Source organism: Schistocerca serialis, chromosome 4, assembly GCF_023864345.2.
Source record: "Schistocerca serialis cubense isolate TAMUIC-IGC-003099 chromosome 4, iqSchSeri2.2, whole genome shotgun sequence".
NCBI classification, from domain to species: Eukaryota; Metazoa; Arthropoda; class Insecta; order Orthoptera; family Acrididae; genus Schistocerca; species Schistocerca serialis.
In genome coordinates, this window is record NC_064641.1 from 88,852,145 (window position 1) to 88,871,355 (window position 19,211).

General features: G+C 40.2%; 1 protein-coding gene across 1 annotated transcript in view; it reads left to right on the forward strand.

Moving 5' to 3' along the window:
• Nucleotides 1-264: 264 nt before the first annotated feature.
• LOC126474265 (uncharacterized) overlaps nt 265-19,211 on the forward strand; it is a 48,550-nt gene continuing 29,603 nt past the window's right edge. Inside the window, exons 1-3 of the mRNA XM_050101730.1 lie at nt 265-276; nt 2,721-2,936; nt 12,998-13,219. Of these exons, the coding sequence (XP_049957687.1) occupies nt 265-276; nt 2,721-2,936; nt 12,998-13,219 (450 nt within the window). The remainder of the gene's footprint in view (nt 277-2,720; nt 2,937-12,997; nt 13,220-19,211) is intronic.

The window sequence follows — 19,211 nt, forward strand, 5'->3', positions numbered from 1 at the left end:
AAGTAAACATGTGAATGAAACGTCTGTAGGCAGGTGCCTATCACTTAGACGTGGAGATACCTGTTATACGAACGTGGAGTAACGTAGCTTACTGTCAGCGCAAGTGCAAAACTGCTGAGGGCTGAGATATGACTGTGAGCGTGATAAACAGAGACACCAGAGGTTGAGAGATAATGAACACGGCAGCAGGTCATCCTCCTCCGCGACTATTTAAGCCGTCATATCAGCGGCACACAGCAGCGTCGGTATTCTCCGTCTGCAGACATGAAGACCCTGGTGAGTGCCTTCATTTAGAAGGAAAATTTGAACTTCGGCTGTATAACCGATTCCTTCGGATATTGGTACATCAATCATTCACATTGCCAGTTTCATTAGGGTGGTGCATATTCGTTGCGTTTTTGTTTCGCACGTCAGTATTTCGGTTGCTATGGGTTTATTTATTGATTGTAGTATTTTATTTGGGGTTCACTGTTGCTTTTCCAGTTTAAATATTGTCATTTTGTCATTTTGGGACAATGAGTGGGGCTGTGGACGCTAGAAATTGGAGTGCCAAATAGAGAAATTAGAACATTTCTGACGTATTCTCATGTTCGAGTAACATTGAGTGGTGGCAGCTGCGGAAGTAGCCACAAACATTTGCGCTGTGTATGGGGACAATGCCATTGAACAGAGAACGACAAAAAATGATTTTCTCGTTTTAATGATGATCATTTTGACATTGATGAGTCTCCACCTTCAGGAAGACCTTCGGGGTTTGATTAACATCGTTTAGACGTATTAATCCACAGTGGTTCCCGTCTGTATACTTGACAACAATCCCACAAATCATGATCATTCCACCACAGTACGACATTTCCTTGCAATGGGGAAGGTTCAAAAACCAGGTGTTGGGTACCGCTTGCCTTAAACCAAAACAACAAAAAACAACAGATGGCCATATGTGGATCTCTGTTGGTCATCATCAACTCGCTAGTGAACAACACCGACAATTCCTATCCGGTATTTTATTAGTGACAACAAATAGTTTGTTTATGCTAACATAAGGAAAATAAAGGAAAGCTCGAGTCCAAACTAAGCAGCAAATCATCGTACAATGACCTGGGTGCATGCACAAAAGATAAAGTTACGATCCAGGAAACAGTGACAGTGTGATGTACTACGAATTGCTTCTCCCGATGCGTAACCATCACTGCTGACATTCGGTGTCAACAAGTGAGACTTATTGCAGACGCTGTCCAAGAACAACGAGTGTGTGAAGTTACTCCACGGTAACACCCTCCCGTATCGCGCTACACTGACAAAAAATACTGTACAGGAGTTGCATTGGGAAGTCATTGTGCACCTACATAAGTCACCTGATCTTGCACCCTCTGCCGCTGTCTATCGAACAACCTTCAAGATACTTCCTTTCCGGGGACCGACGACCGTAGCAGTCTGGTACCTTTAATCCCACAAACCAACCAACTTCCTTTCCGGATGAAAATGCACTCCACACACAGCTCGGCGAGTTCTTCGTCTCAGGAACAACTGATTTCTACAATCACGGAATCTAAAAGTTAACCCAACGTTCACATACTCTTGTATATAGTGGAGGAGAATATATTACTGGTGAATACGTCAATGCTACGTGTATCTGTTCTGTTTATGAATACATCAAGTAACGGTGTAATTCTAATTTCTCTCATGCTCATAATTATTTAGTGAAGCGATATGAATATGAACATATCCGTGCTCAACAAGACAAAGATAATGAAGGTGTCCACGTTTTCTTCAGATTTAGCATTTTGACATCAGGACATGTACAGTAAAATGTACCATTCTACACTACTTTCTCCCACTAGATTTCCCAAGGATACAACTGCTCTCATCATTCGGTTATCATCTGGCTCTCCTCTTTTTCTATTGATTAAATTCAGTCAACAGATAGTGCAGGGTACTCATACTTTCACTGCTGTGATGCTGCCGATTAACATCATCCACAGTGTACGAGTAGTATTGCTTTCATATGTTCCGAATGTAGAGGAACATCACACAAGCTCCCTCTTGTGTGCACTTATAAAGATCTAAAATAGTTTATGTCTAAATCTGTCAATAGTATAAGTGGGCTGTAAATACACAATATAATCATTCGAAGCGACTGTATCAAGACTAACCGTTATATCTAATGAACGGAACACTACGTTACCAATTTGAGTAAGTTATATTCCAGTTACGATGCCCATTCTACCAGCTTAAGTTCTTTAAGAAGACAAGAACCATCGTAGTAATAACATCAATTGAAGTATGTTAACTGATTCTTCTGTCTTTGATTGGTAGAAAAACGTAATTACAAATGAAAAGCACAATATTGTATATGTTCTTCTGGATTATTGCGCTTTTAATTTAATCAAAACAGATGACGTAGGTAAATTAGATGACAAGTACCTGTGTTTACTTTCCTAGGTGTTAAAGGGGTCAGTAAAACGTTTTAGTACCTTATTACAATATCTGTTCCTAGTTTCAACAGAGCAGGAATTTATTAGTGTGTGTGTGTGTGTGTGTGTGTGTGTGTGTGTGTGTGTGTGTGTGTGTGTGGGTGGGTGGGTGGGTGGGTGGGTGGGTGGGTTGTTAGGTGGGTGGGTGGGTGGATGGATATGTCTATAATGAATTGAGTTACCGTTAGTAAGGTTTTCTTAACACAATCTATCAAGTAGAAAAAAACACATGTTATTCTTTTTCAGACGATCCTGCTCGCAGTTTGTGCAGCTGTTACGGCCAGGCCTGACATCCTCGACGTTAAGACCACACCGAAGCCATGCGTGACAAAGACCTCCAGAGTTGGAGCCTTGGAGAACAAAGTCGCTGCCAGCAGACCAAATGATCCCGGTGTTCCAGTTGATACAGAAGTGCCTCCACAAGAAAAACCCAAAGTGCCCAACATGGCTGACCTCAAAACAGTCAGTGCACCTACCTTCTCTGTTGACTCTCAGACTTCCTCCCCAGTTCCAGTCTCCCAAACGCCACCCACCCCTAGGAACACTGGTACCACCAGTACGACTTACATAGTCGACAGCCACATACCTGCTTCATCCGAGTCCAAACTGCACGTCAACGTCCCAGCCAGTAACCTACCTGTCTTTCCAAGCACTTCTTACCCATGCAGTTCTGTCCAGAATTCCCACTTCCCCTTTCACACTGTACCTAACAGTCTTCCAATCAGCACAGGTTACGTATGTTTTCCGCTTGGTACAACGTTCCGCTGCTTACCTTCGAACGTTGGCGTCCCCCCCTTGTACTCTCCTCTTGTAGCTGCCATGAAGAGCCCCCAGCGTGGTTTTCCTTTAATCATGCCAGCTACTAGTGTGCCGGCAGTTGGCATCTCACCCGCCCACCTTGTCTTCCAACCGACTGCAGCACCAGGCAGCTCAGCACCAAACAAGATCGACGTCGCTGCTGACCTGGTTCCTGTTCCTGAAGCTATTTGCTGCTAGCTGACAGCTCTTGCTGCTAGCTGATAACCTAGTCTATTGTTTCATCGATAAAAAGTTCAAAAACTGTAAGGATCAATGTATTACTTATCCATAACTTTTGACCATAGTGTATCAAATAAAACAGTTTTATTATTTGACAATGGAGTTTCAGTTACCTATTTTTCCGTATTTGTTTGGAATCCTGACTAATTTTTAAGTGATAGTTTATTTACTAGGCAATCGCATGATAGTATATAATTGTATGAAACTCAAACAAGGAAAATTTTCTTTGGATCTGTAATGCAGAAGTCTCTAATGGAGGATAAAAAATGAACTAGCTCCAGTACAGTACCAGAAAGCAAAAAGTGAGAAGCAAACTTTTACGTGGTTGAAGGAAGTTGAAATTTTTATATTCCTAGAACATAGTGTTGCAATGAATGAATAAAATTCTGTACACCAGCTACGTTAAGTCTGTACAATTTTTTTACACTTCTCGTTTACATGGCACATGTACGTGTTTTAATATGTTACGTATCACATTTTACCATAAATTAATCGTCAGATACTAGAGCTAAGGTGAGTAAGTGCCAAATGAGAATAAATTACTAAATTTACCATGTAAGTGAAATTCCTGCACGAAATCAACGATCTTAATGTTGTTTCTCCTGTTATTGTTGTTGTGGTGTTCAGTCCAGAGACTGGTTTGATGCAGCTCTCCATGCAGCTCTATCCTGTGCAAGATTCTTCATCTCCCACTACCTACTGCAACCTACATCCTTTTGAATCTACGATTTGTACCTCCTCACTCTCCAATACTAAACCGGTGGTCCCTTGAAGCCTCAGAACATGTCCGTCTACTCAAGTAGCGCAACAAATTTCTCTTCTCCCCATTCTATTCAATACCTCCTCATTAGTTATGTGATCCACCTACCTAATCTTCAGCATTCTTCTGTAGCACCACATTTCGAAAGTTTCTGTTTTCTTCTTGTTCCAATTATTTATAGTCCATGTTTCACTTCCATACATGGCTACACTCCATACAAATACCTTGAGAAAAGACTTCCTAACGCTTAAATCTATACTCGATGTTAACAAATTTCTCCTTACCATTGCCGATCTACATTTTATATCCTCTGTACTTCGTCCATCATCAGTTATTTTGCTCCCCTAATAGCTATACTCATTTACTACTTTAAGTGTCTCAGTTCTGCAACCCTGTCTCACTTCTTTCGCAACCACTGCTTCTTGTCATGCCCCTAGACTCTTATAACTGTGATCTGGTTTCTGTACAAATTGTAAATAGCCATTCGATCGCTGTATTTTACCCACGCCACCTTCAGAATTTGAAAGAGAGTATTCCAGTCAACATTGTCAAAAACTTTCTCTAACTCTACAAATGCTAGAAACGTAGGTTTACCTTTCCTTAATCTATCTTCTAAGACAAGTCGTAGGGTTAGTATTGCCTCAGGTGTTCCAGTGTTTCTACGGAATCCAAACTGATCTTCCCCGATTTCGGCTTCTACCAGTTTTTCCATTCGTCTGTAAAAATTGGCGTTATTATTTTGCAGCTGTGACTTATTAAACTGACAGTTCTGTAATTTTCACGTCTGTCAGCACCTGTTTCTCTTGGAGTTATAATTATTATATTCTTCTTGAAGTCTGAGGGTATCTTAATATACAGTTACAAATCAAAACGGTGCTATCAGTGACAGAAAGGTACGATAACCGCCTTAATAAGTGTCTCAGAATGAAAATCAAAAGTTTTCTTTTACAGTGCGAATGAAGGTAGTTCAATGATAGCTCAGTAGTCCAGTGTTCTAGAGGACAGCGTTTCCAGTACACATCCGCCCATCCTGACTTATGTTGTCGGTTGTTTCCCTAACCACTGGTTCTGCTAGATAGGGGGAATTTAAGGTAACGATGATGGTGATCGATAGCGATCACACAGTCTCCTCGACAAAGTAAACCACAGAGGCTCAACAGTAATGAATACAAGACTTTGTGGCGGCAAGCAGAGGTGTGAAAATTCTTGCTCTTGCTCACAAAGCCAGTCCTAGATGTTGCGAGCTGTGTGAAGATGGGCCATGTCTTCTTAGAACATGGCATCACCTTTGGGGAGCGCACACCAAACCATGGGCTGGACCTGATCAGCCATAAGACTGAAATAATCCTTGGCGATAATGGAACCTTGAACAGAAGCCATTGGATACATAGACTACCATGATGTGTCTGCCCAAGTAAGAACGGATCTCCCGCCATGTTTCACTGTTAGGACGAAAACTTAGCCAGAAGAAGCTGCAAACCGTGGAAAGCAAGACTCATCCGACCAAAAAGCATTCTTCTATCGCTCCACACTCGAAGTATTATGGCTTCGGCATCAGGTACTCATTATAAGGGCTTCGAAATAAGCGATTAGTGATTTTGGAATTCAGCTCGCCCTGGAATTCCCTGTTTATTGAGCTTCCTTCTTTTTGTTTCGGTGTTGACAGGGCTCGCGACTGCGGCATTCAGTTCTGCAGTTATTTTTACAGCTGCCCTTCTCTTTCGTCACGATCTGCTTCGATGACTGTACGTCAGGATTACTGAACATTTATTTTCGTCTGCGCTGTGACTAAATACATACGTTTTTTCTAATTTCCCTGTATGCATATAACCCTTCAATATGGTGCCCCTTGAAACAACAAGAACTATGGTTGCCTTGTTTGCGGAAGCACCCAGCACATGACCACCAAAATTTTGCCCACGTTGGTATCCAATGAGCCTCGGCGTAATTCAGAAATTTTCTCCTTGACAACTACTTCTATTCTGTAGCAGAATGTCTATTATTGTGAAATGCGAAAGGTAGTGCATGGGAATTACTAACTCACATCTGCATACATTTTCTTTAACAAATATCCAAAATGTAACTACATGCGATTTGAATGCAAAATGACTCGTTCCACATCTCTACTATCTACCTTGCAAAATGATCTATGGAAGATGGAACTACCCAAAACTACACAGAGTATTAATCTGACCATGACCGACCCTTGAAACGTATTATGGACATGGCAAAGGTGCCGTTCATGGTCAAATAAAACTGCGCAACATGTAGACTTAGCTGGCATCTGCAGTCATATGCATTTCCCACTGTTTTTCCATATTTGTACGCAACCCCATTATCTTTTAAGGATTTACATCCAATTACCTTCCCCTTCTTTTCCGCAAACCGTGAGCGTATTCGATCAAGCATGATCTCGTTATATATGGGATGTTAAACTCTAATCTTCCTTCATTTCATGGTAACCCGGCCAAGATGTGTCAGATACCTTAGTATTCTTTTCTTATTTGCGCCTTGAAAGCAACTGTGACGACAAACGACAAATATGTTGCACTAGCTATCAATAATTTTGGCCCTTTGTAGCTTATATCTAATGGTTTCTGGTACCACTATAGAGCTAAACGTAGCAGATGAGCATTAAGGATCGAAGGGACTTTGACGTTATAGTTGCTTATGAATATATTACTTTTTTACAGATATGCAAAGTGCGATGCGTAATCGTTAAAAATTTTCAGCAAGTCTGAAGTTTTTTCTTTTCGGCTTAAAAATCGAACGTCCAACGAACGTCCAACGCATTCTGCGCAGTGCTAATTTTTTTAATTGTGCGGCTGTCTTCCCAGAATTAATTTTCAAACTGAGATGTCGCAGCAACCAGTTGCTCCAGAAAAAAAACTTTTTGTTGTTGTTTTAGTGCAATAGCATATAACAACACGTGCAATTCTTATCTTAAATTTTTCTTGTTTCTCATGACTTCTTTTTTTAATGACGTCACTTGTCGTTATGTTATAATGCTATTTCACTGAATTTAAAATTGCATAGTTGGCAAGAGATTCTACTTGTTCCAGCTACAAATACGAAACAAGTCATACTGGACTTTACAGCTTTATTTTTCATCTAAACTTGTACAGTAGTTGGCGTGGTTTTGAACAAAAGAAATACTTGATTTCCCAATATATCTAACATATTTCCTAATTAAACTTACTCATATTACAATAAATTTAAAAAATCAGTGCTAGTCTAAAGTGTCACCGCCACATTTCATGCTACCAAAGAAAACAGGCTTGTCTCCACTTAAGGTGTTAACTCCTACCAACCATAAAAGAATCTCCCAGTGTGATTCTACATAGTGTTCCGACTAATACACTCAAACCCCTCTATGTGGCATTGGAGTTAGAACACGCTCCCTTTAATGTCTTCTTGCATGTTAACATAAACGTATAAAATGTTACATGTCACCGAATTCAAGTGGCTGGCTGCGAATATACACTCATGATAAAAACTTACAGAGACATTTTTAATGATTTACAGTCATTTTAATAACCATGGCTGCCTCCTTATTCCGATCGGAGTTTTCTGGCGCTGTATCTTTGGCGCCTGACAGCATCTGCACTCCAGGTTCTCCCTAGTAGGTATCTCCGCTATCATCCCACCTCTCGCAAGCAGCGTGCGTTACATGTAACGTAACATTTACACCAATTACCAACACACATTTAGAAGATTCAAGTTTATTCTTTTCAAAGTTTTTCGTAGACAGAGATTTAAGTAGCGTCTCGACATTCTCAGTGGTGGAAGCTGTGAAGCGAAAACAACCACTGATATTAGGAGAAAAAAGTGGTGTCTTAGTCAGGACATAATACTTACATAAATGCGCCTTAGTGGACAAAAATGAGTAATATCGCAGTAGAAGCCCTCTAGTCTCACAACGTACCACGCACAGATTATTATTGTACATCAGCAATTTGCTTCTAGAGAGTGTGTTAATGAAATTCGTTAGTTTAATTATATTAAAATATGTTATCGTTTACTTATATTCAGTTTGTTGTAGTGTAATACACAATTTGCAACACAGACTAATGATTTAGGCTTCACGTGAGACTTAATAGAATGCATATATATTACGTAATACTGCTGTAGTTTTCTCTTAATATTACATAGACGTCAGACTTTTGACAATAGGAGTTTATGAAATTGTAACTAAATGTATAGTTGCGAACATGTAAAACACTTTCAACTGAATCTGTCTTTGTCCGACACTTCTTCAGTGAACTAAACAGTGTCACTTCTCTTGAAATAAGAAGGTCATTTTGGGTATAATACTGCATGGACGTAGGCATGTTTTACAATTTGATACTGGTTGAAAATCTAGGCTCTACTCATGACCACATTCCATCATTATTTCATATTAATTTAACAGTAATTTAAGCAGTTGGGATTGTGTAGGTGATTTATTTGAAAGAAAATTGAGAAATAATTTCGTGGTAGAAGGGTTTGTTAAGTACATAACCTAATTTTGAAAAACAAGATAAATTTCTTCAACTACATTCAGCTAATCAGTTCCATATATCTTAATAGTAAAAGCCAGTTAACACGTTGAAGTACTTTCGATTTTTAGATAATCTGTTGAAAGATAAACTCAGTCAGAAACAAAATTCAAATTAATTTGTGAATTCTACGGATACAAATGAACACAGGCGACGTTGATAAATGTACATAATTAGATTTTTTTATTCTGTTCGTAATCTCTATTAACCGTTTAGTGAAAGCTGACAGAATGTGAGTTTAGCGTAATGTAGTTCACTTAGAGACAAATAAGGTATGGCCTGAGAGCACAACATTTGTAAAGAGGACATGGCTGTTCAAAATTAGTATTGTTGAAAGAAAATATGCTGTCTGTGATCGGCAAAAGACGCTGTTTAAACCTAAAAGTACCCGAGAGTAAAGAAAATGGGTGGCAAGTCGAATAACTGTGTATCTGCTATAAATAAGCGAAATTACGAATCCTCCTTGCTTAAACTCACTAAGATTATATCTTACAGACCCGAGCACCATCGAAGGCAACGAAGATGCGCTTGGTGAAATCATTGGTATCCCTTGTGTTTTTTTACGGCTGCAAGACGTGGACTGTGGATATTAGTGCAAGAGCTGAATTTATGCCTTTGAGGTGTAGTGTTTCCTGAATATCTCACAATGGGCTAAAAAGGTGACCTTATGTTTCCCTTATAGAAGAAGTTATCATGACGAGACGATTATCTTCCCGTTTCTTCTCCACATATCTCAGAAGATATCAATTTGCAAGGAAGGAGATAATGAGGAATAGCGGAAAGTAAATGGATGGTCGAATTGAACAAAGATTATCGGAATACCTCTTCACATTATGTTAAGAAGAGATAACAATCGCTGTGGACGGATCCGTCTAGACGAAGATTCAATTACTTTAGAAAGGAATAAAGAAATGAGGTCAGGTCGGTCAGCAATGAGTAAACCGACTAAAAAAAACTGAAAAAACAAGAATTTGGATTATGTAATATTTTCATCATAACATAGCAACTTTTATTCGTAATATTTAAACTGCTGCAATAAACAATAGAGCAACCGCGTCTACCTGTTTGAGGCTAACTCTAGACATTTTAACAACAATGCATCAGTACTAAACATAATTAATAATTGTGCGATAACTGTCTCTCTAATATTGACTCGAAGGCCCTGAGATAAATTGTATGTGCCTTAGTGCAACGTTTGGGAGGAATATGGGCGATCTTTTATTATGGTAGTGTTTACCAGTCATCGCTAATCATTTTGATTTTAAAAATACCTTAACAGTGACCTGGATAGAGCCCCCTATGCTACTATAGAGTAGTCAAAAACGTAAAATTCTTCACCACTACGATTTAATGAAAGTTTAAGCATCTAATAAACGCGATAACGATTTCATGGCCAGAGTCAACGCGGAGCATTGGAAAGAAGATAGAGCGATAATCTTTCGAGCGAACTACATATTGTTACATTGAAGCCAACTATTGAAACACGGAAAACCTAAATGAAAAGGTTTGAGGTGGGATTCCCTATATTTATCCCGGAAACGGATTCTGTAGCATATGCAACCTCTGTTCAACAACAAGAATGTTAAGACATTAAATACTATCTACGAAACAGGTAAATCGCATTTGTGTACAAATCGTCAGCAAAGTAAGGAAGGATTAAGATGTACGAAGAAACACCAAAATAGTTTTTCTGTTTATTGCTTATGTTTCTCAAAGCAGTCGAGATCGAGAGAGATGAGGGAGAATGAGGCGGAAAGAATTACTTGAGGAACTAAATAGGTGGATGTAAAGTCTGTAGGCAGGTGCCTATCACTTACACGTGCAGATACCTGTGATACGAACGTGGAGTAATGTAGCTTGCTGCCAGTGCCAAGTGCTAAACTGCTGACTGCTGAGATATGACTGTGAGTGTGATAATCAGACACCAGAGCTTGAGAGATAATGAACCCGGCAGCGGGTCACCCTCCTCCACGACTATATAAGCCGTCAGGTAAGCAGCACAGAACACCGTCTAGATTCTCCGTCTGCTGACATGAAGACCCTGGTGAGTACCTTCATTTAGACGGACCACTTGAACTTCGGCTGTATAAGCGCTTCCTTCTGATTTTATTGTATCATCGACTCACATTACCAGTTTCGTTAGGGTTGTATAAATTCGTAACGTTTCAGTTACGCATGTCGGTATTTCGGTTGCTATGAGTTTACTTATCGATTGTCCTTGTTTATTTGGAGTTCAGTGCTGCTTTTCCAGTTTACAAATGGCCATTTTTTCATTTGGAAACAGTGAGTGGAGCAGTGGACGCTAGAATACGAAGAAACCGGAACATTCCCGACATATTCTTATGTTTGCATTCAATAGAAGGATGACAGTAGCGGAGGAACCCAGAAACATTTGCCATTGAACAGAGAATGATGAAAAATGATTTTCTCATTTTATGCATGATCGTTTTGACATTGGCCAGTCCCCACGTTGAGGTAGACATTAGGGTTTGATGGACAACCAATCCTCAGAGTTTTCCCGTCTGTGCCCCCCACAACTGGTAAAAGCGATGAAATGTGATCATTCCACCATGATGCGACGTTTCCATGAAATGAGTGAGGTTCAAAAATCGGTTGTGTGGGTACCGCATGCTCTAAGCCGAAATAGCAAAAAATCAACAGTTGGCCACATATGCATCAATATTTTTCATAATTAACTGGTTAATGAACAACGACAGACATTCCTATACTGTATTGTTGCTAGTGACGATACGTAGTTTCTTTATGCTAACGTAAGGCACATAAAGGAAAGGTTAGGCCCTAACTCAGCAGTAGCTCACCGCATCTCCAAGGCGCACCCATCACTGCTGACCTTTGCTGTCAAAAACTGAGGCGTCTTGGAGACGCAGTCCAAGAACAACGACTGTGTGAAGTGAAGCTAATCCATGACAACACCCTCCCGCATTCCGCTAAACTGACAATAAATACTACACAGCACCCTTCTCCGTCTGACAACCTTCAAGGTACCTCCTTCCCAGATGGAAATGCGCTTTGCACACAACTCGACGAGTTCTGTGTCTCAAAAACAACTGATTTCTGCAGTCACGGAATCGAAAAGTTAACCCAACGTTCGCATATTGTTGTATATAGTGAAGGAGAATATGTTACTGATGAATACGTCAATGCTACGTGTATCTGTTTTGTTTATAAAACATATGGAAAATCGCTACGAAATTATGTCCAACCCAATACATCAAGTAACGGTGGAATTCTAATTTCCCCCATGCTCATAATTATTTCCATGAGATACGAATATGAAGATATTCTTAAAAAAGATCCTCTAACGAGAGGAAGATAATGAAGGCGTCCATGTTTTCTTCGAGTTCAGCATTTTGACATCAGGACACGTACGCTAGAATTAATCCTTCTACACTACACTCTGTTACTAGATTCCCAAAGATACAAGCACTGTCATCATTGGATTGTAATATTGGTCTCCCCGTTTTATATTGATTAAATTCTGTCAACAGATAGTGCAGTTTACTCGTACTTTCACTGCTGTGATGCTGCCGATTAACTTCATCCACAGTGTACGAGTATTATTGCTTTTATGTGTTCCGAATGTAGAGGAATATCACGCTAGCTCCCTCTTGCATGTAGTTACAAAGATCTAAACAGTTTATGTCTAAATGAGACAATGATCCTTGGAAGCGACTGTAACCAAACTAACGATTTCTGTTCTCAAAATCAAAACTTCATTATCAATTTGTGTAAGTTATTTTACAGTTACGATGACCATTCTACCATTTTAAGTATACTAAGAGTACAACAACCTTCACAGTTATATCATAAAATGAGGTATATTGTGTTCTACACAATAACTGTGCTTTTAATTTAAGCGAAGTAGATGACGTAGGTAAATTAGATGAAATGCATCCGTGTTTACTTTCCTAGGTCTTAAAGTTGTCAGTAAAGAGATTTAGTACGTTACTAGAGTATTATTTCTAGTTTCAACAGAGCAACGAATTTATATATATATATATATATATATATATATATATATATATATATATATATATGTGTGTGTGTGTGTGTGTGTGTGTGTGTGTGTGTGTGTGTGTGTTTAGAACGAATTCAGTGATCGTTAACAAGGTTTTTATAACGCAGTCTATGAAGCAGAAAAAAATAAATATTGTTTTTTATTTCAGACGATCCTCCTCGCAGTTTGTGCGGCTGTCACAGCCAGGCCTGACATCCTCAATATTAAGACCACATCGAAGCCATGTGCGACAAAGGCAAAGACCTCCAGACTTGGAGACTTGGAGGACAAAATGGCCGTAAACAGACTAGATGATCCCGGTGTTCCAGTTGATCCAGAAGTGCCTCCAGAAGAAGAACCCAAAGTGCCGGACGTGGCTGACCTCAAAATAGTCAGTGTACCTCCCCTCGCTGTTGACTCTGAGACTTCCTCGCCAGCTCCCGTCTCCCAAACGCCACCCACCACTAGGAATGCTGGTACCACCAGTACAACTCACATAGTCGACAGCCACATACCTGCCTCACCCGAATCCAAACTGCACGTCAACATCCCAGCCAGTAACCTACCTGTCTTTCCAAGCATTTCTTACCCATGCAGTTCTGTCCAGAATTCCCACTTTCCCTTTTACACTGTACCTCACAGTTTTCCCATCAGCACAGGATACGTATGTTTTCCACTTGGTACAACGGTCCGCTGCTTGCCTTCTAACGTCGGCTTTCCCTCCTTGCACTCTCCTCTTGTTGCTGCCATGAAGAGTCCCCAGCATGGTTTTCCCTTAATAATGCCAGCTACTAGTGTGCCTGCTGTTGGCATCTCGCCAGACCACTTTCTCTTCCAACCGACTGCAGCACCAGGCAGCTCAGCACTAACCAAGATCGACGTCGCTGGTGATCCGCTTTCTGTTCCTGAAGCTATTTGCTGCTAGCTGACAACTCCTGCTGCTAGGTGAAAACCCAGTCGATAAAAACTATAAAAACTAGGAGGATCAATGTATTATTTACCCATAAGTTTTAAACATACTGTACCAAATAAAACAGTTTTCTTATTTGAAAATGGAGTTTCAGTTACTTATTTTAACGTATATGTTTGTAATCAAACTAATTTTTAGTTTATGGTTTATTTACTAGGTAATCACATGATAGTATATAATTGTATGAACCTCAAGTAAGGAATATTTTCTTAGGATCTGAAAGAACAAGCAGAAGTCTATAATGAAAGATCAAAAAAATGAGAACTAGCTCCAGTACAGTCAGAAGAATGAAAAAAGTGAGAAGCAAACTTTTGACGGAAGTTGAAATTCTTATATTCTTAGAATATAGTGGTGCAATGAGCTAGGTAAATTCTGTATAATTTTTTTCCCACTTTTCCTTTGCATAGCACTCTTACCTCATTTAATTCGTTACGTACCATACGCTACCAAAAAGTAACCGTCAGATACTACAGCTTAAATGAGTAAGAGCCAAATGAGATGAAATTACTAAATTTACCAAGTAAGTGAACTCCTGCAGGAAATCAACGATCTTAATATATAGTTGCAAATCAAAACGGTGCTATCAATGACACAAAGGTACGATACCTGCCAGAATAAGCGTCTCACAATGAAAATAAAAAGAATTTCTTTTGCAGTGCCGAGCAAGGTACTTCAGCGGTACTTCAGTGGTACAGTGTTATGGAGCACAGCTTTTAAAATACACATCAGACCATCATGGCGTGTTTCCGCTCATTAACCTACACACTGGTCCTGTCAAACGATGAGAATTTCAGGTAACGATGATGAAGATCGATAGCGATCACACGTTCTCCTCTGCAACATAAACTTGAATGGAAAACACTATTGAAATCTTGTCATTATGGTGACCCGGAGAGGTGTGTCAATTCGTCCTCGTGGTCTCAAAACTAGCCCTGGCCGAACATGGTCCATGTCTCCCTATAACACAGCATTACCATTGGGGAACGAACACCGAACCATGGGCTGGAGCTGATCAGCCAAAATGGTGATATTACAGTTAGTGACAATGTCACCATGCAGAGTAACTGTGGTGCCCTTAGAATGCCATGATATTGCTGCCCAGGTAAGAACTGAGCGCCCGCCATGATCCACTCTTGGGGACGCAAATTCGGCCAGAAGTTGCAAATGGTAGAAAGCAAAACTCATCCGACCTAATGAGATTCTTCTATTGCTCCATCCCCGAAGTTTTATTGCTTCTGCACCATGTATCCATTTTAGGGGCTTGTAATTCAACGATTGGCAACTTTGGAATTGCAGCTCGCCGTGGAATTTCCTGCTTGTTGAGCTTCCTTCGTTTTGTTTTGGAGCTGACTAGGTTCGCGACTGCAAGATTCAGTTCTGCAGTTTTTTTCAGCTTCCCTGTTCTTTCGTCACGATCTGCTTAAATGAGCGTGCATCGAGATCACTAAACTTACATATTTCGTCGGCGCTATGACTTAACGGTTATGTTTTTCCAATTTCCCTATATTCTGTATAACTCCTCAATACGATGACTTTTGAACCACCAAAAACTTTCGCTATCTTGACTGCGGATGCATCCAGCACACGATCACCAACATTTTGCCCACGCTCGATTAGACTGATCTTCGATATAGTGCAGAACGTTTCTCCTTGACAACTGCGTCTATTCTGTAGAAGAATTTTTATTACTGTAATGTGTAAAAAGTGGTGCGTAGGATGCGTAGGAATTACTAATCTGTATATCTTTTTCCTTTATGAAATGTTCAGAATCTAACCGGGTGTCCAAATTAATTTGCAATGTGAATGTAAAATGACTCAAAAAATGGTTCAAATGGCTCTGAGCACTATGGGACTTAACATCTGTGGTCATCAGACCCCTAGAATTTAGAGCTACTTAAACCTAACCAACCTAAGGACACCACACACATCTATGCGCCTAGAACCGCACGGCCATCCCGGCCGACTAAAATGACTCAGCCCACATTTTATGATCTATCGTGCAGAGTGATCCATGGCACATGGAAGTAACTTACAACTAGACAGTGCTCTGATCTGTCCACGATCGACACTCCCAGGCTAATAAGTATATTGCACGGGTGCCGTTCGTGGTGAAATATAACAGCGGAACTTGTAGTCTCGGCTAGCATCTGCAGTTATGTTCAACTAGGCATTTCCTGCGGTGTTCCCATAATTTCGTACAAGCCCTCTACTTTTTAAACGGCGCCGGCCGCGGTGGTCTAGCGGTTCTAGGCGCGCAGTCCGAAACCGCGCGACTGCTACGGTCGCAGGTTCGAATCCTGCCTCGGGCATGGATGTGTGTGATGTCCTTAGGTTAGTTAGGTTTAAGTAGTTCTAAGTTCTAGGGGACTGATGACCACAGATGTTAAGTCCCATAGTGCTCAGAGCCATTTGAACCATTTTTTAAACGGCACGGCAATTACCTTCCCCTTGTTTTCCCCAAACTGTGCGCATGTTCGCTCAAACATGATCCCGTCGTGCACGGCATGTTACACTCTAATCTTCTTTCATTTCTTGGTACTGGTGAGGTATTAGGTACCTGATTATTCGTTTCTTACTTCCGCGTACGAAAAGCAGCTGTAACAATAACTATCAATAGCTATCAATAATTTTGGCCCTTTATAGCTCATACGTAGTGGTATCTCATATCACTATAGAGATAATCGTAGCCACATCAGTATTTAAGTTTCGAAGGAGCTTTCACTTAATAATTCTTTTGTGAATCAATTACTTTTATTTCAGGTATTCAAAGATCGATGCGTACTCGTTAAAAATTTTCAGCAGATCTGAGGGCTTTTTTTAGACTTCAAGAAAGAACATCCTACCGCATTCTGAACAGTGCAATTTTTTTTAATCGTGCACCTAGCCCACCAGGTTTATTTTTCACGATGATATGTCACAGCGCAACCAGTTTCTCCAGAAAAAATATTTTTGTTGTTGTTTTAGTGCAAGAGCATGTAATGAAACCTGCCATCTTTATCTTAAACTTTCTTCTTTTCATCTTTCTTTTTTCAATGGCGTCCCCCCACGCTATTGTTGTTTAAATGTCATTAACACTTTCATGTTATTACACTGACTTTAACATCGCAAAGCTGGCAAAACATTTCACTTTTTGTAACTACAAATACCAGTCAAGTGACGCTAGACCACAGGAGCTATATCTTTCATCTAAACGTGTATAAAAAATGGAAATGCCATGTGGCAAGGGCCTCCCGTCGGGTAGACTGTTCGTCTGGAACAAGTCTTTCGAGTTAATACTACTTCGGCGACTTACGTGTCGATGAGGATGAAATGATGATAATAAGGACAGCACAACTCCCAGTCCCTGAGAGAAGAAAATCTCAGATCCAGCCGGGAAACGAACCCGGGCTGTTAAGAATTTAAGCATGACATTCTGACGCGCTGACCACTCAACTACCAGGGGCGGATATCTAAACGTGTATATTAGATGGCGTGGTTTTGAGTAACAGAATGTCTAACCAATACATCTCAGATATTTCAAAATTAAGCTCAGTGATATTAAAAAAAATTAAGAAACCAGTGCTAGTCTAAACTGTTGCTACCACCTTCAACCTACCCATCAAACGAAGTAGGCTTTTCTCCACTTAGAGTGGAGAAAATCTCGCAATATGACTGTACGTCGACCCCTCTATGTGGCATGAGAATTAGAACACGTATCTTTAACTGTCTTCCTGTGTATTAAAATACACATAAAAGTGTTACAACTCACCGAATTCCAGTGGCTATTTCCGAATATCTATTGACTATAAAAACTTACACAGAACTATTTTTTTTACTGAAAAAGGAGTGTCTTTAAATGGTTTACAGTCGTTTTAATAACCACACCTGCCCCCTTTCCTGGACCGTAGTTTTCTGATGCTATTTCTTTTGGTACACGGCAGGTTCTCGCTAGTAGGTATCTCTGCTATCGTCCCAGACGCTCAGGCAGCATGCTAAACATGTAACTCAACATTTACACTAAATGTTAATACACATTTATAAGATCCAAGTTTATCCTTTTTAAAGTTTTTCGGAAAAGAATGTGTTCTTGACGTCCCGACATTCTGCGTGGTCATTGTGTGTGAAACAAAAACACCCACTCAGATTTGGAGAACAAAGTGGTGACTTACTCGGGACATAATGCTTACGTACATGCATCACAGTGGACAAAAATGAGTAGGTATACTTATGAGAAGTAAAGTCACAGTAGGAACTCTCTAGTCTCACAACACACAACGCACAGTTTATTATTATATGGCAACAAGTTGCTTCTAGAGTCGTATTAATGAAATCTGTTAGTTTAAGTACATTCAAGTATGTTATCGTTTACTGATATTCAGTTTGTTGTAGTGTAATACACAATTTGTATCACCAATTAATGATTTAGGCCTCACGTGGGATGTAATGGAATGCATATATTTTACGTCATACTGCTGTAGTTTTCTCTTAATCTTACGTAGACTTTTCTCTTGACAATAAGAACCAACACCCCTCCCCCCCCCCCCCCCCCCGCTTTCAGGGAGGCAACATGTAAGCATTTGTTTACGACCAGCTACACTTGTATGAGTGTGCGTAGTGTGCTACAGTAATTAGTACGGGAGAAACCTTGGATATAGTCACTCTTAATGCGTGTCTTGTGTAAATTGTTACACACACTATTCTAACAGAAAGGGAGCAGAATAATAAACCTAGCGCTGAATGTATGACCCCAGTGTCGGTGGGACCATTGCAGTTCTGAGCACGGCACTAACAGCTGCCTCTACGATTAGTTCTGGTAAAACGATATGTCGCACCGTAGCCTTCATGGATGTTCTCTTTGGTTTTTGGCTGTCAGCGTCTCATCTTACTGGAAAGACACACCTTAACATTCTAGAAGAACTGATTACTGCAACTTACTTAAAGTAGCTGTTAGCTTTACCAGGCAGTGGAGTTCGTATGTGAGGTGTTTCCGCAGCACAGCTCACTAAAAGCAGTACTTACATTAAATAATGTGTTCAGTCAATGGTTACTGGCGTAGACAGTCTCTCTGTAGAACTGATCTTCGTTCTGTATTCACGGGTTGCAGCAAATCTGCCTTAGAAATTGAAAGTGAAATAAGGAGTAGATTGCACGTAGCGTGCTACATGAGAGAAAGTATCGTAATCTTAGGAGTGGCAAGTCCGAAATTCTGTACTTCGGTCGTACTGATCAGTCTGCAGCTGCTCTGTTTTAATTAATATGTAGTGAAATGACCAGATAATGGAGTGCAACGTATATCATTACGCTTAGTACACGTGGGCAGTGGGCAAAAACGAACTATGAAATACATGATCGTGTGTTCCTTAAGGCTACATCTGATTAAAATGTTAAACTGATAAGTTATTCGAGCTACTACGGCCGAAGGAAAAGAACGAAA